General features: G+C 45.9%; 4 protein-coding genes across 9 annotated transcripts in view; 1 reads left to right on the top strand and 3 right to left on the bottom strand.

Moving 5' to 3' along the window:
• Positions 1-9,664, bottom strand: part of srgap1a (SLIT-ROBO Rho GTPase activating protein 1a) — a 90,451-nt gene extending 80,787 nt beyond the window's left edge. For 2 of the 4 annotated variants that reach the window (XM_086208126.1, XM_086208130.1), the window contains exon 1: positions 9,092-9,662. In XM_086208126.1, the coding sequence (XP_086064252.1) occupies positions 9,092-9,155 (64 nt within the window). In that variant the 5' untranslated portion in view covers positions 9,156-9,662. Of the gene's footprint in view, positions 1-9,091 lie in introns of all 4 variants that reach the window. The other 2 variants (XM_086208127.1, XM_086208129.1) reach the window with 2 other exon arrangements.
• Positions 9,665-10,686: 1,022 nt separating this feature from the next.
• Positions 10,687-16,331, bottom strand: rxylt1 (ribitol xylosyltransferase 1). The gene is made up of 6 exons (XM_086208123.1): positions 16,094-16,331; positions 15,751-15,933; positions 14,418-14,520; positions 13,977-14,291; positions 13,711-13,881; positions 10,687-11,625 (listed from the first exon to the last, which is right to left on the bottom strand). Exons 1-6 carry the CDS (start codon positions 16,239-16,241, stop codon positions 11,223-11,225), a joined length of 1,323 nt encoding a protein of 440 aa, XP_086064249.1. The 5' UTR covers positions 16,242-16,331; the 3' UTR covers positions 10,687-11,222.
• Positions 16,332-16,520: 189 nt separating this feature from the next.
• On the top strand, positions 16,521-18,863 carry LOC147258188 (cytochrome b-c1 complex subunit Rieske, mitochondrial-like). 2 transcript variants are annotated; one of them, XM_086208125.1, is made up of 2 exons: positions 16,521-16,766; positions 18,175-18,863. In XM_086208125.1, exons 1-2 carry the CDS (start codon positions 16,655-16,657, stop codon positions 18,780-18,782), a joined length of 720 nt encoding a protein of 239 aa, XP_086064251.1. In that variant the 5' UTR covers positions 16,521-16,654; the 3' UTR covers positions 18,783-18,863. The 2 variants fall into 2 exon arrangements, with proteins under 2 accessions (XP_086064251.1, XP_086064250.1); XM_086208124.1 differs by having other exon boundaries at positions 16,533-16,766; positions 18,172-18,863.
• Positions 18,864-19,316: 453 nt separating this feature from the next.
• LOC147258187 (protein C19orf12 homolog) lies at positions 19,317-21,595 on the bottom strand. Of its 2 annotated transcripts, XM_086207639.1 has the most exons (3): positions 20,995-21,595; positions 20,527-20,687; positions 19,317-20,138 (listed from the first exon to the last, which is right to left on the bottom strand). In XM_086207639.1, exons 2-3 carry the CDS (start codon positions 20,684-20,686, stop codon positions 19,873-19,875), a joined length of 426 nt encoding a protein of 141 aa, XP_086063765.1. In that variant the 5' UTR covers position 20,687; positions 20,995-21,595; the 3' UTR covers positions 19,317-19,872. The 2 variants fall into 2 exon arrangements, with proteins under 2 accessions (XP_086063765.1, XP_086063766.1); XM_086207640.1 differs by lacking the exon at positions 20,995-21,595 and having other exon boundaries at positions 20,527-20,946.
• Between the last annotated feature and the right edge of the window lie 623 nt (positions 21,596-22,218).

Here is a 22,218-nt window from a genome sequence, read left to right as displayed (position 1 = left end):
AGTTTCCATCCCGGGGGAGGGTGGAGGAGAGTTCAGGTTATTGCCTGGGGCTGGTAAGACACAAGCCACTGCTGCACCCTCAACCGGGGAAGCTTTCTCCTGCAACCCATTATTGTGAGGCTGATAGAGAACATGGGAAACTCCTTTAAGCTCCTCACTGCAGGACTAAAGACAGATCTAGTGCACTGAGGGAAGCACAGACAGGAGGAGAAGTGACCACATAAAACTGATGAGACATTTTGGGCATCCACAGCAGCCAGATTGAATTATATTTTCAAATAAAAGTCCGGGTTGACTTCTTGGCTTTAAGCTATAATTAACTGGAGTTACAGGAAAAAAAGGGATGAAGCTTTTTGTTGACATTTCATTGACCACTGCTTTTTATAACGCCATTCCCCCTCAAACATTTCCTTTGGGCAGCCCAACACGGCAGCCATGCCTCAAGGGGTGGTCTTTGGTTATTGATTAGGAGGGCGGTCATCTAAAAGCCTGCTTCCCTCAGGTCATGAGGTCATGGCAGAAGAAAGTATTAGGGGGGGGAGGGGAAAAGGAGAAGTCACAAGATCAGTAAATTAAACTTGTGTTCATCTGTGTTGGGGGTGGCTGGGAGGGAGCCGACCGGCGAGCGTCGAGGAGGGGGACTGCGCTTCAGTTTTTCAACTTTTAACTTTGAATTTATCAGAGCTGACAGGATCTCTGGGTGGTTACCATTGAGGCCAGAAATTAGCTACAGTATGGGGGCTCTTAAGGCTGAAAACAGTGTAGCTCTTTGCCAGAAGTAATGACTGAGGAATTGTTAAGATTTCTTATTAGTTCTGAGTGACCTTGGTAAAAAATTGTCAGTCTCTCACAGATTGTACAAGCGCTGTATGTCTGCATATACATTTCTGAATTAACTGCTCTAACTTGAGCATAGGGTAGAAATTATTCAAGAACGTGCCGTCTATTCCGCAACACACAAAGCTACTGATGTAATTTGGCTTGTCAAGCGCAGGAAATACATCTAGCCACTGATGAACTAAGACAAGTCAGCACTAAAAAAGCCAGCGAGTTGTTATTCCTGCCAAACATTTCATTGCTTTGCATTGCATTATTGCCGTACAGCTGGGGCGGCTGCCAGCTGAGGGAAACGTATGGGCTGAGGATCAGATGAGGTGAGCCCGGCACTACATTTGTTCCTAAAATACTGAGCATCTCTGCATTTGTTTAGGTCTCAGTGTCCTAATGAAGTCAGAAAAGGACATAGAACCATGTCTACTTTCTAGCAAAAAAAAGGGCAGAGTTGCAAATTCCACCCTGGACCCCTGTGATACCGGCTCTGATACCCCATCTCTGGGTTAGAGAGTGCTCCCCCCTGTGGACTGTGTATATATGATGTCAAATTTACGCCAGAAGTCCACCACGAGTGTGCATTACGCTCCACAAGCGTGTGCTGAACCTCCCGTGTGCTCACAATTCAGTGTCCACGACACCTTGATACAGCCATGTGTTCGTTATAGAAGCCACAGCGACTGGGGTCACGGGGCGGGGCTAGTGGGACTACAGGCCAATCATAGACAAATGATTGTTTCTGTGCTTTTTTTCTACACTTGGTTTTCCAATGTTTCACACGAGCGCGCAGGAGCGGATCAACAAGCGAGCAGATTGATCCACCGAGAGCACCGACAGCTGCAACTCACGCGCGCATTTGTTGACTTCATTTGCCTGCAGTAAAGAGTCGCGCTCGGGGTCACTGAATTGTGCACGCGGAGCGTAACACACACTCGTGGTGGACTTTTGGAGTAAATTTGACACCATATGTATACTGAGGATGTGTGGAACCCAGGGTCGTTTCATGTAGTCGGTGGTAGTGAGCTGAAACGTTTGGTCGATCAATTACTATTTTGATGATTTATTAGAGGGAGGACTTCTTCATTGCTTATGAGTCAATATTGCTTAAAGAAAAGCCCAAATGTTGTCCACATGAACATGGTGAAGACTCACTTTAGAAGAATGAAGGCTTCCACAGCAGCAACGCTGGCAGACCAACACACACAGCAGCACTGGACAACTTCAACCAACACTGACATGTTTTGTTGGGTTTTTTCTGGTTTTATTTATATTTTTGTATCAAAATAATTATACATTTATTAAAATTAATTTTTGTTGTTGGACCCCAGGAGGAACAGTTGCTGCTGAGGCAGTGGCTAATGGGGACCTGACATAAATAAATAAATAGGATGAGGAAAATATCTCAAGGCTGTTTCACCTAAAACAAACACTTGAACGGTGATGGCTTTCCCTCATGAAAGATTTTCCTTACTGGTGTCAATCAAACCAGTTAAGTTCCTGAATATGAAACATCAGTCCTTTTCTGACACATCAGTGTTTACTCTGGATAACCCAACAGGACATCCATTCACAAATCCCAACGAGTTCCAGGAATAAAGTCTTCACCCCTCCACGATTCCTAAGCAAAGGCAGCCAGCAGCAGCATGGGACTGTCGACGCAGGAGGTTCGCTGGACCAGTGGCGTACCAGCTGCAAACCACAATGAGTGAACGGATTGTCAGGCTCCGTCAAAACTTTGACACAATAAGGGGAAGCTCAAGAGGCAGATGTCACGCTGTTGAAGTGAATGCAGGAAATATGAACCCACAAGAAACTTTACTTACAGCATGTTTGCACGCTCTGAAAGCTTTCGCCACCACTAAACACATAAACGGCTTACATGTGGCAGATGAATCTGCTGAACACACACAGACGCAGATTAAACAAGTCAGAGCTTATGACCTCCGCCTTCACTTATTCCTGCACTGACCTCATACCGTCCCGTCCCATCCCATCCCCCAATCTCCTTCCGCCTAATCCAGTGCTACTGGGTGGCAGGCAGGCAGCAGAATGGCCTGATGGTCAAACTGTGTCTGTCTGCCTTCCTGTCTGTCCATCTGCTTGGGGCTCAGCAGTGGTTGAAAGGAATTAAACATGTCCAGAAAGTAGCCAAAATCTCTCTAAATCCCCCTCCTACCCTCCCTTTCATATCAGTATTCCCCTCCATTTCATTCCTCTGTTTTACTTTCTCTCTGAGCGCGATCCAATTCCGTTATTGCCCTGTACCTTCTATTAGCTGATGCAATGCAGCTACACCAGGGGATCCCTGTGCGTGCCCCAGCAGGTCAGGAAGAACCTTCACATGTGCAGCAACTAAAGTCAAAATAATAATTTACCTCTCTGCATGATTCATTCACAGGTAGATCGCTCTCAGCTGGCGTCGCGCTCCTCCCAGTTTGATCGGATCATCTCTGAGAACAAACTGATCGAACCCCCGTCAGCTACAGCTGGAGATGACACACAATTTTCTTGTTTTGTCTTCAACTGCTCGTGTACTTGCACTCTTTTTGTTTGATATTAAGATGCATGTTCACTGAAGAGGGTTTGCTTGGGCTTTCTGAGGGAGATGATGGGGGAGGGTGTCCTGATGGCCTTTGTGGCTCCACTCAAAAGCACAGCAGGGAAAGTGAAGCGTTGCTTGTGCTCAGCGGAGTTTATTAAAACTGCAAAAAGGGTGAGTGGCCACAGATGGTGCTGTCAATAACTATTCAACCACCCATGCACGCTGGTGTACAAACAATGCCACACCCAATGCCATACCATTCAGTGGGAAATGCACTACAGACACGCACACAGTTATAGATTCAGTGGTGGTGGAAACAGATGGCGAGTGTGTGAATGGAGTGTGATGGTCTGAGGGAGCGCTTCTGAAGGTGTTGGGATTCCATTAGTCCTCCAAACTCTAACCCCCATCAACACCTCTCGGGGGCCGTTAGGACAGAGAATAAGAGCAAAGTGGTGTTTTCCCTGGCCAAAGATAGGTGGCAAAGGCTTGAGTGTTCGTCACGCGTGGCGTACAGAGTTTGTGTGTGTGCACCATTATGCAGCCAAGTGACAGAATAACAAACTGACCAATGCAAGTGTCCAAATGGTTTAAATATTATATATTAAAAATACACTTCCTGATAAGTGACTGTATTTTGGTGCAGAAACCAGTGAAAGGGGAATTATACATCTTTTATTTTTTGTTTTTTTGTTTTGTCTTTGACAAAATCTGTCCAATAAACTTTGTCTTGGCTTCAATGTTTGGGATGCAGGGTGACACAGCAAGACAAAGGGAGCCCAGAGACGTTTACAGAGAGAAAGGTGTGCCACTCTGGACCAGCGAGTCAGTCGAGGTGGAACGCTGGAGTTAGATTATCGCTGGTGGTAATGGGACAACATTCGACTGTCACATGAGTTTTGGTCATAACCGGGCCCAAGAATAACTTTTCCACCGGTAGCACCGGACCTACCAACTTTCTTTGTCGGTCACACAAACACAGGACTTAGTAGCACCTTTTTGTGGGGATATGGCCTCACTGCTAATTATAGTTGTCATTATCTGCATGCCCTAGTGAAACACCAGCAGTGCCTCAAAACTTGGCATTTGCAAAATGTGTGACTTGATGATCATGTGCGCCCTGCACAGTGTATGATGCGTGTGATGTAGGGCTGGCGCAGCGGCAGCTGATCACCGCCACTCTCGTCCATGCTGCAATTTCCACCAGAATACGTCCCACAGCGCGCCACTTTATGGGAAATATTTGGCGAGTTTATTTTTGATGGACCGTGGGACAATCTGTGCAGATCGGGCCATCAACTGTGCAAACTTCCAGTCCAGAAAACAGAAAACATAAAAGGGCTCAATATAACCAGCGACTGTAGGCGTACGTTCAGACACGTAAGGCAAGGGACAGGCGTACGTTCAGACACGTAAGGCAAGGGACAACGACCAAATCAGCAGAATCTGAGCAAGATAATAAAGCCAGAAGGGCAAAACACGCCGTGGGCGCAACGCTGCCAGTGGAAATTGCAGCCGTTGGGAGTCTAGAGTCCTGTGACAGATACATCTGATGGTATTATTGATATCAAAGGCAAAAAAAGCATCCAAGACAGAAGAATAGCTGAGGACACGCCGCTGGTCAACTTGTGGACACAATCAACACTGAGTCAGATCATCCTTTGATTGTATGAGTTTGTGATTCACGATTCAGCAAACATCCAGCAACATCACATTTTCTGTTTTCTTTAAGGAAAAGAACAGCCTGAAAATGGCAGTTGGTCGCTCCGTGGCGTGCACACCTCCAACGCAACAGTTTTAACAACGTTCAAGGGCTCTTTCACAAAATCTAAAGGGTTCCTGGTCCTGTGACACAAACCTCCACCAGATGTTCAGATTTGCTATATTTCTACTAACAACAGACAGACGTGGGTGGAAACCTCCTTATTTGGCAGGGATAACCGTCTATTCTAAAAAACAAAACGAACATCAATATACACTACAGAGCAGGTTCAGCTCAGGATTCTGAGCTAAAATGACCATGTGTTATTTTTCATCCTCTCACATAATACACAACACTGACCATTTAAAAAACAACAACAATGAAAAAAAACACACATTTCAATGACATACTTTGGGATTTAACATTCTGGGGAGGCACTCAGAGCATGTTTGTATTACCCCCCCCCCCCAAAGACTGTTTGCTGAAGCACTCTAAAACAGTCCCAGAGGTTGTTTTTCTGTTGTTTTATTTTTATCTAAAAATTGCTCTTTCTTCAGAAAATGAGCCATGAGCACAACTGAAAAGCCTAAAAACCTAAACAAAAACCTCAGCACACCGGCTTCATCTGGGGGGCAAACTGAGTTTATTCTGCTTTAAAAAAAAAAAAAAAAAAAGCAGAGTAATTTCAGGCAAACTCGCGATGCACAGATGTCCACACGTCTGACATCTGGATTGTGTAATAGACAGGGATGCTGGTGTACATGTTCATCATCTGCCATGCCACTGGACAGCAGAGCCACTATTTTAACTATGCAGGTGAATTTAGAAAATCCTGTTTTGAAAGTAAAAATAACAACCACACCACCTTTGTCAGCTTTCAGTCCTTTCATCTGCCTGCAAACAAACATGGAAAGGCTGCTCTCTGGAGTTTGCAGAGGGGCTGGGCTCAGATTTCAATCAGCAATGGCGGCAGGGCCACGGGGGGCAGCCTCAAGGATGATCTGGGAGAGGGCCCCTGTCAGCAGCTCAAGGGGTCCTGCCAATGGAGTCACGACCCCAGGCCATAAATGGCGAGCCACAGTCTGACATCACACCTGCACTATGACTTAAGACAACAAGGATGAGTTTCTCTGCTCCACCAGTCCACAGAAGCAGAGGCTCGCCTGGAACACCAGTGTGTCCTCAACCTTTCCCAAGCCGCCTATCAATGAAGTCTGCTTTCTCGACTCAGTCTTCCTTATGTTCCCTTTTACCCAAATGGTGAACATGTGCACTTCTCATTTCCCTGAGGGACCAAGAGGTCCGTCAATTTTCATTTTCATCTGAGACACAACTGCTGCAGGGAATGTTAGCACGACAAGTCAGGCCGGAGAACAGGAGTGTCAGCCACTGCAGGGAATCAACATAAAAACCATAAACTGCCTGTTATAAATACTGATAAGGACTCTCAGAAGTGAAACTGATGGAGTAAATATGCTTCACTGCAGGATGGCGGGATGATGGTAATGAGCAAAGTGCACAAGTCTCTCATCAAAATGAGGACAGAAGACTGGGGATACAGATCAATCGAGTTACGCAAGACGAAGCAGACCTGGCTGCCAGATATTTGCTGGAATATCACACCAATTCTGACACAGTGAGAGAGACAGGATGCCGACCAGAGGATCAAACAGCGGCAAGGAGCGTTTTCCAGGCTGCTTGTTGTTCTACATCTTGAGCAATCAGAGACTGGTGAACAGAACCTGCCTCTGGCCATCACGGCTCCGCTGCAGATGGGATCCCATTCATTATCACTCCAAACTCTCAACTCATAAAACACCTTACAGCTGCAAAATCAGGAGCTCTGCTGAAACAGAATATTTAATGTTGAACTCAAACTTGAATACACTTCCACTTTTAAGTACCCTCTAATATCCCGGCAGCTATTTCTCCAAGCAAAGGTCTGCCTTTGCAGGAGCATCTTCACTAATACATTCTTGTTCTTGCCAATACGGTCTTTAAGGGATGAATATGCTGTGTGGGAAAATGTGACAAATAAGGTCTCTCGATTGTTAATTAGTGAATGAAAATGAGTTTGCATAGAAATAAAGCAGGGGTGAAATGGTACGCCGAAGTCACACGCCAGTATAATGGAGGGAAAAATAAAACTAAACAAAACACAAGAGTAACGGCAGATTTCATTTCATTTATTTTGAACAAACACCAAAACACTTGTGCTGAGTGCCCCCCATCGGTAGCCGGTGCTGCATTTAGTGTAGGACTTGGTCAAATGTAAACAAGTTCTCTCAGACAGGACACATGATGAAGCAGGGCTTTTGACAAGAAAAGCTCTGACACCAGGAAGCATCTTTGAGCAAATGTTTGACACAACTCCAGTAGTTAGGAGGTCACGCTGAACCAAGCTGATAATGACATTTGTCATTAATGGGCAACTCCTCAACTCAAGGTCCACCCCTCCTCAAAGTGTCACGACAATCAGCCAAGCAGTTTTTACCGTAATCCCACTGACAGACTGACAACAAGCCTTTTAGCTCCTTTGTCATTTGCACTCGTCATGGTGACACTGACTCAGTCAGACGCCAATCAGCTTGAGCTGAGCTTAGCACGGCATCTTGCTAACGGCTTACAGCTTAAATTTTTTACATGGAACTCTCACTCAGAGCTGCTTTACATACATTATCTTCGCACATAGGCTCACACGCATTCTCCATGTACTGAACCCAATCCTGCCCACTGTGGCACAAACCAGCTGCACCCAAGACGCTCATTATCTGATGTCACAAAAATCAAATCTAAACTTAAATACCCTCAGTTTATCCGCAGTGCAAAAATAGCCGGTGTGGTATTTACCCATCTGGAGCACTCTCCCACTATGAAAACTACGAACCAAGCCCAACGTGCCCCCCTCGTGTCAGAGCCGACCTTTACATCTTCATTACGTCGCCAGAGTTAACATTCGTTTACTGAGGCTCCGGCGGTCTGATCAAGCAACAGCTCCTCTCCTCAGCAGCAGGTTGTTGCTGCCCCGCTGGGTTCTGCATGACAAATGTGAGGTTTGGTCACCTCTTGTTCAGCATCCCCTATGACTGTGCTTCACCCTCTCTAAAAGCCTGAAAACCCTTAGTCATCTGCTCAGAGAGAGAAGGGGGGGGGAGCCTCGCAATTCTTGCAAAGAAGAGCTTTTTGCTCAGACACATGCTTCACTAGTTCAGCTCCCCTTTATCGCCCCTGTCCCCCACCAACCTGCCCCCCTCCCTGTATTTAAGGTTGGACACAGGGGCATGAGGAGGTGGTATTTTAGCATGCTAATGGCACCGAGGAACAGAGCTGGCTGGCTGGGGGCCAAATCCCCATGGTTACCCTGAAGCAGCCAACTGCCTCCTTCCTGTGCCGGTCTTGTCTGGGCTACCTATACGTTGCATGTGTGTGTGTGTGTGTGTGGGGGGGGGTCCTCGGGGAGACAGGAGGGGTGAGGTTGACTCCATTGTGGGGTCTTGCACACCTCTAGATCACTCCCCTACATCAAGACCCTCTCCTTTAGAGAGTGTGAGTGGTTGTGACAGTAAAGAAAGGGGGTCGAGAGCAAGACCGAGGACCCCTGCTCACCTCCCAGGTGAGCCCTGCACTCGGGTTCCTCCTCTGGACGGAGAGAGGAACCCAACTGCTGGCTTCGGCTCGGTGTGTCTGGCTGGGAACAGTAGTGATATCTTCACTTTCATTGGCTTTCACATGCAGAACCTCTCAACAACCGCACCCCCCCCCCCCCCCGACTCTTTATTTTGCTAATTCGGTGAAGCTCAAGTGATCCTTGAAGTCAGACCACAATAAATGCAGGTATTAGCTGCTCGATTTACTTTGCCACGCATTAAAACGCGGTGAGAGGTCATGTGTGGCTAACTTTTCTGGCTAGCACATCTCTGGCTATGACTCATGCAGCTGGGGATGGACGAGCCCGGTCCCGGTTTTTTTCAGACCTCCCGTCGGCTCCCACGAACGCTTCTCCCGGCCCCCCTTACCTTTGACTTGACTCTCGTATTCCGCGATGATTTCTTTATCCTTTTTAAACCTCGGCGTGGACATTTTCTGGCTTCTTGTGTCCGCGGTGTGTTGTAAACTTCTTCTTCTCGTACCAAACTGCAGACGAGTCCTACAGCAACAGACGCATCACAACCGGGACGACCGAATGCACGCGCAGAGGAAAAACACAAAAAAAAAAGAAAAAAGGCGCGGGATCAAAACAAACCAACAACAAAAAAAGCTAATAACTTTGCGAAAAGCTGGAAGAAGAACAACGAGTTTAGTTCTTCATGTCCCCCTTTTCCTTGAGGAAAAGCGGCGGGTACACATCAGGGCCGACACGCTGCCCAGCTCCAACCAGTGGCTCCAGGCAACTGGGAACGCTGCGCTGCGCCGCCGCCACCGTAGAAGAAGAAAAACAATCAGGCAAGTTTAGGGGTCTCCGCGGCGAGATGTCCAGAAAAGTAGTGCCAACGACCCAGTCGGAGCGCGCGCGTCAAATTCGGCCTGAATAGCGCGAGTGCTTTCGGGTAGTGGTTTCCAGTTTAGCGGAGCCGCGCGCACTCGCTCACGCACACACTTCCCCCTGTTCCCTCGATACTTTCTACCCCCCCCCCCCCCCGACTCTCTCCCAGAGGCAGGAAGGCAGGCAGGCAGGCTGCAGCACTGAGCCCACGGCAGCTGGAGCCAGGCTGGGAGAGGAGAAGAGAGGGAGGGGAGAGAGACAGAGGGGGGAGAGAGAGAGACAGAGGGGGGAGAGAGAGAGAGACGCTGACACTGCTCCCACATCTACAGGCTGCTCTCGTCACTTTTCGCATGGATCAAGTCTCAACACAAGAAAACAGGAGTTGGATTGCAAATAAAGTCAAGCGCTCAAATGCGCCTTCATCCCCAGGCCCCACGCTCGTCATTCCTCCTGGACGGGCTGCAGTCCCCCTGCACTCACTACTGGTGTGGCTGACAGGTTCACCCACAAACACGCGTGATTACCTCACCAGAGAGGCCAGAACCTCAATATGGAATGATAGGAACATGTCCCCCTCAGGGAGCTTCCAGGGTTCCATGAAGCAGGCTGGACGTTCGTCCACGTGTTTGGTGACTGAGGGGGAAACCAGGTTCGGGATATCTCCCTGAGGGGAGGACAGGGAGCTGCAGGAGGAGAACTGAAAAATGACGACCTCAACTTGTGAATATAAAATAAATAAGCCAATATTTGCGAGAAGTTCAACTCCAAAGCGGAATTGTTAAGATGTGTATGCTGCCCCCTAACGGCAAAACAGTCGCAGGGGTGAATGGAGTTCCCCCTCTTAGGCCAATCGAGTGTGTTCACTCAAACGTCGCAGTCGCTGCCGGGGTTCAGTTCTTGGTGTTTGTGGTCCTCACGATATAACGTCACTCAATCCCTGTGACGTCAGCAACTACTTTATCAGAGCGCCACTATTCAAGTTTTTGTTTGTCCTTAAAGCGAGTTTGGAATTTTGCTGTCTTTACTTCAAATAAGCTGATCCACAGCGCCATCTGCAGGACAAACCACAGGACCCGCGCATCCACTGTCCAGCTCCATTTTATTCTATTGCGGGGGGGGGGGGGGGGGGGGTCACATGACAATGAAGAAATAAATAGAAAACAAGACTGTTAAAGACAAAAATATAAAGAACGCCACACATGCCACAACGACATGTTTTCCACTTTCAAGTCACTTACAATACAAAATAGCTTCATTTTCAAACAAGGCCTTTAACGCATCATCTCATTCTACATCTAGGTGGAGTTGCAGAATTTCCTAAAAATCACACTATAAAGTGTGCGCAGACATATAAAATGTACTTAAAATACAAGGCAGTTCTTCATTCATTAGTTCTAAATAAATGGACATTCCATCAGTGTAATCTTTTAAAGATAAATATACAGAAAGGTCAGAGGATTTGAGCCGTCTCATAGCGGCAGGTTCCTGACTTTACTACACAGTAATAACAAATGCAAGAGAATTACCTGCACAAAAATATTACACCAAATATCACCATGTTCACGACACGAGTAGGCAATCACATTTCTCCACATTCCACAAAATAAATTAAATGGATATTAAATACTGATCTTTTAAAAGGGGCTTCTGCTTGAAGCACCAAGTCAGCCGCTTTTGAAGAAGGTCTCCTCCATGACGTCAGTGAACCTCTCTTTCATTTGCTGACGGAAGCTGGCGTACCACTCCAACAGCCTCCTCCGCCTGTCCACCCTCTGCTCCTGGCTCATCCCTCGCTCCCTCTCCAAGATAGCTGGCAGCTCCTTCCAGTCACTGATGAAGATGAAGGGCGCCCCTGCCGCTTTGAGGAGGCGTAGTGGGGAGCTGGGTCCGGATGCGCAGGTTCCAGGTGTCAGTATATCTTCCACCACGGGCACCGAGCCGTACGAGCAGGCCTCGTAGATGCGGTAGCATTCAGTGTTGATCCCCACTGGGCAGAGAGTGAGCTCGCTCTGCGCCAGGGCTGTCTGATAGCGCCTCAGACTGTCCGCCGTCTCCTGAGGGAGCCATCTGGGGCAATAAGTACAGACGGACAAGTAGAGTTCCGATAAGTCCACTCAGGCTGAAGCTGCCTTTCAAAAACATTAATAATTTAAAGAAAATTCTAAAACCATAAAACAAGGACCAGAGAAGCGTTTATATCAGCCTTTGCCAGACAGTTGAGTCCGAAAACTGAGGCTCTGCTTGCACGTGGGATGAAATCTCAAGGGTTTGTTATAGAACACGTCTTCTGTCCGTACGTGACCTGAAAGCTAATGTGTTTGCATGACTGTGACAGCACCAAAGACCTGGTCCACAACCTGGAACTGAAGGATGCAGACACCAACACAATAAAATCGTGCATAATGGAATGAACCCAGATTTCAACAAATAGGTTCTTTTGATGCGATAGATGTGCACAGTCGCAGAGATTCTGAAGCTGCAGACTATGCTCTTGATTCATGTCTTGGCTGGGAAAATCCCAGTTTGCCCAACTCTGAGGCAGAGTTTTGTCCAACAGCTGAAAACAACAAACTGGGCACTGCAGCATTTTAACAGCCGACAGGTCCACACGTATGTTCCTTAAACCGCCGCTGCTCTGATGAGGAAACAATGCAGCAAATATCATTCAAGGGCTTTTCAAAATGTTTGGGAAATTTTAAAAAATGATGTTAATTTTCAAATTCACAATGTTTCATGTGCATTTTAGTAGATACACAAGATGTGAGTCAATGCTTTATCTACTCTGTTAAATAGCAGCAAGTCAGCGGCAAATCATCAGCATCTCTCCAAAAAACTCAAGACTGTAAATCCCCAGGAGAAAGACGGAGGACGTACATCAAATAAAAGGATTAACACCACAACAAGGATCTTTCCACGCTAGAAGGACTTGCTCATAGATGTAAAACGTGCTTGTCAGAGGAAGAGGGTCGTCCCCTGCATGTCAGTGTTTGAATCAGGTGATTGTGGCTGTTGCTGCGTGTCTTTTGGAACACGGTGCTGCTGCTGTCTTGACCGAGGCTCCCCCGAAAAGGATTTCTCGTGATGTCAGTGGGATGAGCTTGTTAAAGGTTAAATTATATTCTTGACGATTCCAGGAGTTCTTATGAACAAATAAAGATCTTAAAAGTAAAATCTTTAACAAAAAAATCCTTTATGGTGAAATATAAATCTTGAACCCTGGATTTTTTTCCCAAAAAGAAAGACGGACTCTTTTGGGGTGTCCAAGTTTAATGGATGTATTGGAGAGCCAGCGAAGTTAAAAACTAGCAAAGACTTCATTTCACTGGCTCCATCAACTCTGTCGTCCAAAGAAAAGAACAGCGTTTATTATTGAGCTGCTACTCATCAGCGCTGAAGAACTGGGCTGCATTCTATTCAGAGACTCTGAGTCGGCAGCAGTCCTGGAGTACGTGGGACAAGTTCTTAGACTGTGTACATTTACTTGAACTACTGCATGTTATCAAAATGAGGACGGTGGATCATATCCTACAGACTGGTGTTGACTTAGGAGAGACCAGTGTGGTCAAACACCAACAGCCGCAATACCTGCTTCAGCTCACCTCCAGGTTTGATGATGGGGAAGAGTCCCAGTAGAACTGACCACGTTCACTGGTTACCAGTGACTGTTGGAGCTTCTCTTAATGGTTACTCCTAGTGGACACGTTACTGCATTGGTTTAATTGTTGTCCTCCGGTTTGGATGTTTTTGTCACTAAACATTTGGAACGGTGCTTTGTAAATAAAACTATTTTGATTATTATTATGCTTATGCACATTTACCACGAGTATTGTTTTAACTTCCAGCTTTTTTCCAGGCACATGGGGAAAAAAAGACCTTAAAGAGTTAACGGCTATTTTCTTTTTCATGTGTTAAATCGGTCACTGTTAGTTCCTAAATGGTCACGTCATGACATTTAAAAATGATTTCAAACAAACTGCATTCATCATGAATCATCGACAAGTGTGGAAACATCTGTGATGACAGCTTCACATGAACAGTTCTCTTTCTATCTTCTATAACAGCGTATTTTACACACACACACACGACATTCATGCAGTCTGGCTGCTCCGTATCCGTGCTCAGCGATGAGGGAGCACCAGACCAGTGACTTACTTCTCCCTGACTGCGGTGAGGCATTCCTTCTCCAGGCCAGACTGTTCCAGCACCTGCATGAGTGTTTCTCTGGAGGAGTTCTTGTAAACGGTTCCTAGGAAATTGCAGAGGTAGGGCCTGTTGGAGGTGATCATCTCAGCGTTCGGCCTGATCATGGGAAACTGTCTGTACCTGTGCAAAGAACAACAAAACAGAGCCACTGATACAGCGAGACAATCCTTCTAATCTGCCCATAACTCTGGGAAGTCAATCAAATGATCACATACGTGGCAACACCAAGAGGCCACTGGAAGACATCTTTGTCATTGACCCAGGGGCTGTCGTACACCACGAAGAGCAGATCCACAAAGCCACCGTTTCTCTTCAGGTACGGGCCTATCCAGTCATTGTTGCACAACTCGTTGCCAAGCAGGACCACAGCCACGTGAGCCACAGTGTGGGTCTGAACCAGAGATTGGACATGTTCCAGCCACCGTGTAGAGTAAGAAACCTTCTGCTGCTCACGGCCGTTCAGAACAAGAACCAGGCTGTTCATATCCAGAGGGACATGGCCCTGAACCACAGCGGGACCGGTGTAAAAACTGAAGAATAGGAGCAGAGAAATCCTTTTTCTCTTATTCAGAGGTACAGCAAATTATTACAGAGTACACAGGAATATACTTCTTTTGTTTTGGCAGGTTTGAGGTATTCCATTTCAGAACTGTTACCTGAAATCAAGTTTTCCTGACTGCAGCTCGCCCTCTCTCCATTGAGCTACTTTGTCAGTTGGACTGAGGGGTCCTTCTAAAATGTGCTCCCAAAGGTAAAGCCCTGAGGAGAGGAGTGGTCAGAGGGTTCAGTGCCGTTACGGCCGCAGACAGCGCCATCAGATGGTGATCGGTTTATAGCAACAACATGACTTATCGGTAACAGTGTATGAATTACGACCATTCTGGTTTCACTTCCAGTCAAAGTGTTTGTGGATTCATGATCTACAGCTGGATAAATAAGACCTGGATTAATCTCAACAATTATCTTGAAAATTCCAAACTGACTTTATTGGACAGTTTTGCCGTTGTTAGCTATAAGTGTGCATTAGCTTCCAGCTAGAGACATGTCATTGGCTCTTCCTGCATTCTGGAGTCACAGAGACGTGACGCAGGAGGGGAGAAAAAAAAAATCTTTGTGAGTGCACAACACATATTTTTGAGTAGTTGAGATGCCAAATACACCTTTGGGTGAAGTATCATCTAAAAGTGATTCCCTTTCATTGGTTAATTGCTTACATTTTGTTTCTAATCTTTCTATGGCTTGTGGCTGTTTTCTCTGGCAACTAATCATCATGTTGGTTTTCTTGTAGTTACTATTAGTTGTCTTGAACTTAACGTTACTCTGTGCAGGGAGAGGTGTTAAATATAAATCAATTTGCCAGGCCTTGCTTATATTTGCGCTTCGGGCAGTCAGTCGGGCGGACTGACTGAAGAAAAAGACAAAGATCTGCAAACAGTAGCTCCCTTTTCAGAAGCTTAATAGGAGTCAGACTCCAGTTCCCAGCGCTGACATTCTGAGCCTGGTAGACAGGATGATGGCCTGAACTTGTATCCATATTGAGCTCAATGGGTCCTTTATATTTTGTACATTCTATTGTTTATTTCCTTTTCTTGACACCTTCTTATTTCCTGTTGCTGTAGCAGTATAGCACTAGCCATGACCTCATTGTTTTAATGAGGCAAACAGCTCCACAGACAGTTGCTTGGTTACACATTTATGGTTTATCACGCATGTGTTTACCTTTGGAATTTAATCACCATTCACTCCAATTGTTAGCCTTTGACTGTGGGGTAAAAAAAAACCTCACCCAACCTTCAAACAAGACAAGGGTGAGCAGATCATGACTGCATTCTTCTCTGGATGAGGACTTCTTATTAACACTCAGAGCAACACCAAGATTACATCATTTGCCTAGTGGTTTGCTAAAGGTGTTCCAAAACCTAACTTTGGATTGTGGTTATTAAACAGGATCAAATATTATTCCTGATACTGCGTAAAAACGAGCTTCACCTATGGCAGCTTTGCCCCAGATCTGGACCTTGTATCTTTTGGGTTTGTCCCTTTCGATTCGTCCCAAACGCTGTTTGAATGACTCTCTCTTTCTATTCAGAGCAGAGTTGTACTCCACTTGTTCGTCCTCCCACGGATTCCATTCATCTGCTAGGAAAGGAGCACCGCCATCTCTCACACCACCTGCAAACACAAGAGAATTTAATTATGGAACGGAACTTAAACAATCTAGACTAAAATACAGATCAAAAACAAATTAACATATTTCTAACTGCCGATCTATAAAAAAATTTCAGGCATGCTAGCAAAAAGAAGTCGCTGGATGACGTGAAATGAACGTTACCCGGGAGCGCTCCTGTCTCTTTCTTCACCACCCGGTGAACGCGGGAAATGACTTTGGTGCTAAAGAACACGCTGTATGCAGCATAGAGAGAAAATGCCACATAAGCGACTATTACCAAAAGGAAGAGCTTTCTTTTAGGTATTTTCATCTTTTCTTATTTTTTCTCCCTCCCCCAGGTTACCATCGTGTAGCTGGCCTCCATATTTTGTCAGAGGACCCTTGTTTATATCGCGAGGACCCGCGAATACAGCTAGCTTGAAGACCTGCCTGTGTAAATTGGCTGACTTTTTGGCGTAGATATGCTTATATGATGGTTTATTAAACTCATATCAACAATTAATACGTATATGAGATATTTTAAAATTAATATGGACATCTGGAGGCATCTTAAAAATGTATACAATACAACACCGGCCAGATTTCACAGGGCGCAGGGAATGCGGAACGCTGTAAAGGCTGGTCGTGTTCCTGGTGGGGCAGAGCAAACGACTGCATAAGATCGTAGTACACACAAGGTCGTGTCCCCGACTGTGGGGTGGAAGATTGTTATATTGGGCCAAAATGATGTCTGTCGCCCATCGGTGTGGAACCGTCGTTCCGAATTTACAGGCAACAAAACAGTACGTGAAGAGTCTGGTGTTAGCTGGAGCTAAGGAGCTGGTTCCCGCTGCTGGTAAGGAGGCGGACGCGAGGCTGTTATGTAGCTATCAACAATCAGCTAAGAGATTTAACCAGATATTTCCCTAAACTAGTGTCTTGTGTTATCTAGCGAATAGTCAGTTTCACACCTGTTCATGTCTGCAAACAGTAACGCTAGGTTGTGGTTAGCATGACGTAAGACCTGCCAGACTGAAATAAACAACTAGCTCGTAGGTTCGATGGACGAGTTACTTCAGGGCAGCCGTCACCCTCCTCCAGTAAATCACATCTGTCAAACTGGCAAACCATAATTAAAGACACGCGTGGTAAACAGCTGGCAAAGGACAATACATTTATTTACCCTGGCTGGTCTGTTACTCGTATTGAATAACACAAACCGCACGACGACCGACTGCAATTTCCAGACGGCAGGAAGGCACCATATTTGCTGAAGACTGTCTGTTAGGCACTATGTTAATTAAGTGTTGTGTTGCTGTCGTGATGTCCTACCTGATAGCAGATACTAAAGTCTTAATAAAACCTCTTTGTCTGGTAATGATCACCACACAAAAAAGAATCATAAGATTGTCATTTTTAGGGATTAGACAATGAAAATGAGAAGAATCATATCAAATACACACCACGCTCAATATTGCAGCCCATATCACAAAATCATTCTGTTCAAAAGCAGAATTTTTTTCCCATGCTGTGCAGGGTTAGTAAGTGCTCATGGTTGAAGTAGGTGCAGCGTCTCCACTGACGGGACTGCTCATCTCAAGTAGAATGGCAGGTGTCCTGATCAGGCCTGACCTTGGTGATAGGAGAGGTGAGGAATAAACGAAACAGAGAGAAAATGGGATTTTTACTTTTATTCCTCATCTATTACAGAATTAAAGATTTTACCTCCCAAGGTTGAATGATGCACAAACAATAAACTATTTATGTACAAAAGTTGATAATATATCTTAATTTAATATATTAATAATTGCCTCACTTGAATCTTGTCTCCTGCTGGTCTGGAAGAGTGATAACAGACCTGAGAGTGCACACCCTTTTTTAATTTGAGGCATGATTACTTTACTTCAGACTCTTGATTGCCAATTTCCCCACTGTGGGACAAATAAAGGGTTAACTTATCTTATTCTTAACACTCTAAACTTGAGGCGTCGTGTTGAATGACATCTGAAGTTCCTGTTGGTAAAAAGTGAGGGTGGATTTATGCTGAACATCTTGGTTCTCCAGGTTGCACGGAAAACATGAAATATGAAGCCTCCCCTTTTTTTCATAGAGCCTTAAAATAATTGTATTTAGGAAAGTGACAGTTGGCTTTTTAAGAAGAAATTTTTGAGTGATTATTAGTGACTGTCCTGTGCTACAGAAGGTAATTCCCTGGGAAGGTGTCTTTGTCAGACTTTTCCTCCATTGTGTATCATTTCCAGCAGCTGGAGGAACCCGCCTGGCCCACACAGACATCAAGGTTCCTGACTTCTCAGACTACCGTCGCCAGGATGTCACCGACCCCAAAAAGTCCTCTCAGGACAGCGATGAGAACAGGAAGGCGTTCTCCTACCTGATGACCGGAGCGACCACTGTGGTCGGCATCTATGCAGCCAAGACGGTGGTCAGCCAGTTTATCTCCTCCATGAGTGCCTCCGCTGATGTGCTGGCTTTGTCCAAGATTGAGATCAAGCTGAACGACATCCCTGAAGGCAAAAATATGACCTTCAAGTGGAGAGGAAAACCCCTGTTTGTCCGTCACCGCAATGAGAAGGAAATCACAGCAGAGATGGCCGTGAACCTCGCAGAGCTCCGCGACCCCCAGCATGACAAGGATAGGGTGATCAACCCCAAATGGGTCATTGTCCTGGGTGTGTGCACCCATCTGGGCTGTGTGCCTATCGCCAACGCTGGTGATTTCGGAGGCTACTACTGTCCCTGTCATGGCTCCCACTACGATGCTTCAGGAAGAATTAGAAAGGGACCAGCCCCTCTCAACCTGGAGGTCCCCTACTATGAATTCCAAGATGATGACACCGTCATTGTGGGTTAGAGGGTGGATCTGTGTCTCACTTCTCCTCTGTAATATGTTCTGTAAAATTGTGACAAAATAAAGACTTATTTCCTTCTCTGATGGTCATCACATCTTTTCTCCCTGGCTTGGTAGGTCTTTGTTAACACTGCTGTTGGAAGTCGACCAGCTAGAGGCCAGGCCAGCTAACAGATCTGATGTTGAGCACTTGCATGATTGCAGCTGTGCCACGGACACCTTTCCCACCTAGCAGCACCAATCAGGTGTGCTGGGCTACGGTGGCCACAGAGCAACACAGGTTCGTGATGGGTTCTTGTTTTTGTGACACCCAAGTTTTCCATCCTTTACTGCAAATATTTTTTTTGAAGTTTTCTCCTTAATTACACAGAGGATCAGCACAAAACAACAAAGTTCTGGTTAGATATTCAGTCTTCATAATGGAGCGATGTCCTATTACATAAAGTTTGAAGTGTTTTCAAGTTGTGTCGTCCAGAAGGCGCAGAAGTGAGCTTAAACCATTCAGGGAAGAAGAGAGCGCAGAGATGCGTCTGTTAAATATGTAAGAAACTTTATTGATATCTACAAGATTTACTAGTTCCATTTATTTGGACCTGTGCCACATTGTGTCAAAGTATTGAGGGCAAATCTTGGCTGTGAGTAGGAGGTTGAGCTGCACCAGCAGTCCCGTGGGCTGACACATGAGGACAGACGAGCTCTTCACACCGATGGAGGATTTAGATTCTCCAAGCAGCTGATGAGGAACACGGTGCACAGATGCTGGTGAGTTCCCGTTTGAACCCTGGAAAGCTCACATTAAAGTATTCACATGGTTCCATTGGTTCTTGGAGGCTAATTAACATAATTTACATTCTCAACACTCAGTAACACCTCAGTTTATATCACAATAGCACTATGAGCATCATAAATAAATATTTCAACTGACTGGTGCATTTTCCATAATCAGTTGATATGACATTTGTTTCACATTATATCGACTTCCTTGAAACCAGTGTTACCTGTCACCTGTGTAAATGTCGGTTAGGAGGTATATAAAGCAGTTCATGTCCATCCCTCTGAGTGTACTGTCTCTGGAGTCAGGGGGTCCAAGACTCTAATCCACGTAGTGCACCTCTGCCTGGAGCTCCTTGGTGACATACCTGAGCAGAGCAGCTGTGAGCTGCTGCTTCAGGGCGGCGTTACCCATCACCAGCGCAGTCAGCTGGGCGACATCCGTCCACTGGATGTCACAGAGGATGGTCGACAGATTCTCATAGAGCTGCTCCTGCTGCTGAGGACTGAGCTCCATGATGATCTGGGGAAGCGGCTTGAACTGTCCACTGGTCAGCCAGCAGCCCAGAAGGCCTCCAACAGCGCCACCTGATGGGAAACGGGATCAAACGCGTGATCTTAAAGGAACATGACAACTGTTTGGGTTAATAGGCTTATTGTCCGTCTTCCCCAGAGTCAGACAAGAAGAAAGACACTCGCCTCTCCTCAGTGCTGCATTAGGGAATTGAGACCCCAATAGACCGGCTGACCGCTAGTTAGCTTAGCACAATGAATGGTCGTGGATGGGCAGGTTAGCATACCACCATTAAAAGTCATCAAGTACATTCTTTTCCACATAACCTATAATATAATTTGGGTTGTGCAAAACATTCAATATGGAATCATTTCAATTGACCAACATCACATAAATTCCAGGATAACCACAATATATTTTAGACTTTTTCAACAGGCAGTATGAGGACATTTCCCTACTCACCTACTGCAATACCAAGTGGACCCCCAACCAATCCCCCAGCAAAGGCCAGTCCCCCTGCTGCTGCCGCCCCCTTGCTGGAGCCCTTCACCGTGGTCTGGATTTGCTGATTGGCAGATAACTCACAGCACAGCCTCATCACATCATCCAGGCGATGAGTCATACTGCCAACAAGATTTTTTTAATTTTTTTATTTCAGGACAGACACTGTTATTATGAGCTACGTCACTACCAAGACACAAACAAGCTTCAAATGATAAAAAATAGAACGGGAAAGCAGAGGAATGTCAGTTAAAGCTGTGACAGCTCAGGCAGTCAGATGAATAAAACTACCACTGTATCATCAGGTATATATGAGCTCTGGTTTAATATAACTGCTGATGCTATCATGAAGAGATGACCAGTGGAGTCTGCTGATTACGGCCAGCATCTATAGTGCTTTTCTTCCGGAGCTCATCGTCGTCAACATACCTGGCTGACGGCTGAATTCCTCATTAAAATCGTTAAGGTTATTGAAAAACGTTGCCTTGTTTCCTACAGCGGTGACTTCTGCCGGCCTCTGCTGATTTCTGAGCGTGACTTGACCGCAACGCCTGACGGGAGCGACCACACCGCGGTGCGTTCATTGACAGTCGAACACTCGTGCTTTCCTCCGAACAAAAGCGTTTCCGCAAAGACACTCTCGTGTTTTCTAACTCCCTCCACTGTTAAAACGCTTATCAGAGCATCTCTGGGAGCCTCGAGAAAAAGGGAGAACTACAACCTTTACAGTTGTAGTAGCGGTATCATATTTGCATATTTAAATCAGGTCGGGTTTGATTTCAAAATAATAAGCAAATAAAGTCCTGTAACGGCTGTTGAAGCCTCAATAAGCTTATGCGTATTTAACTGTAGCCTCAATATGCCAATGTGTGTTTAAGGTGAAATGTAAAATGATTTGACGTTGTTTGTTTCATGGACTTTAGCGATAATGACGAAATTCCCCATAATGTCAGGCAACAACGACAGCCAATGGGATACCAGCAAGAAGGGGGCAGACACCATGGAGGGATAATATTAATTTTCAGCCACCCTTGTTTTATGTGTTCTATCTCCTGTGTGTCTGTGTGAGGACATGAGGACCATCCGAGTTCCCCCGGGCGGACCTCTCCACACGGCCGCGACCGCTGTCGTTCAGCAGCTGCGGCTTCTTTTGGGTCGCTAGACCGAGTCAATTGTTTACATCTGTGAAAATGTCCTCATTTACCCAGAATACACCGGGACACGCAGAGGGGACAGTTATCAAGCTAGCCTCGTCTGACTGCAGAACGGAGGTCACGTTTCCAAAATAAGAGCGAAAATGTAAGGGTACCAACACTGTTGATGTCTTTGGTGACCCCCCCCCCCCCACACACACACACACACACACACAAACACAGACACACACATACACACAACGTCAGGGAACACAATGGTTTCAAGAAAAAAAAGTCGATTTTTTAAAATGACTTAACAATAAAAGGAACATATCAAAGAATAAATAAATTAGGACAACTTTTATCTTATTTCATTTATTTTTCCCCCCAAGCGCCCCCTAGACAATGTGGCGTCTTAGGCCGGCCCTGCTTTGAATGAGCTGAAACAGCGACATGTAAGAGTTTGCTCTCCAGGATTCATAAACCTGCTCCTGGACAACCAGGAGCGAGCTGAGGGGAG

This window comes from Aulostomus chinensis, chromosome 7, assembly GCF_037954235.1.
Source record: "Aulostomus chinensis isolate RoL2024-O1b breed Wild chromosome 7, RoL_Achi_v1.0, whole genome shotgun sequence".
Lineage (NCBI taxonomy): Eukaryota > Metazoa > Chordata > Actinopteri > Syngnathiformes > Aulostomidae > Aulostomus > Aulostomus chinensis.
Note: the sequence above shows the minus strand (reverse complement) of the source record. Positions and strands in the feature narration are given on the sequence as shown.

What these genes read in the sequence shown, in the direction of transcription:
- LOC147258187 (XM_086207639.1), bottom strand. Translation starts at nt 20,686, where the DNA reads ATGACTCATCGCCTGGATGATGTGATGAGGCTGTGCTGTGAGTTATCT. An exon ending in TCCACTTGGTATTGCAGTAG is followed by an intron (nt 20,139 to 20,526) that starts GTGAGTAGGGAA and finishes GTTTCCCATCAG; the next exon opens with GTGGCGCTGTTGGAGGCCTT.
- LOC147258188 (XM_086208124.1), top strand. Translation starts at nt 16,655, where the DNA reads ATGATGTCTGTCGCCCATCGGTGTGGAACCGTCGTTCCGAATTTACAG. An exon ending in GGAGCTGGTTCCCGCTGCTG is followed by an intron (nt 16,767 to 18,171) that starts GTAAGGAGGCGG and finishes TATCATTTCCAG; the next exon opens with CAGCTGGAGGAACCCGCCTG.
- rxylt1 (XM_086208123.1), bottom strand. Translation starts at nt 16,241, where the DNA reads ATGAAAATACCTAAAAGAAAGCTCTTCCTTTTGGTAATAGTCGCTTAT. An exon ending in TCAGGAAAACTTGATTTCAG is followed by an intron (nt 14,292 to 14,417) that starts GTAACAGTTCTG and finishes CCTATTCTTCAG; the next exon opens with TTTTTACACCGGTCCCGCTG. An exon ending in TGGCCTCTTGGTGTTGCCAC is followed by an intron (nt 13,882 to 13,976) that starts GTATGTGATCAT and finishes TTCTTTGCACAG; the next exon opens with GTACAGACAGTTTCCCATGA.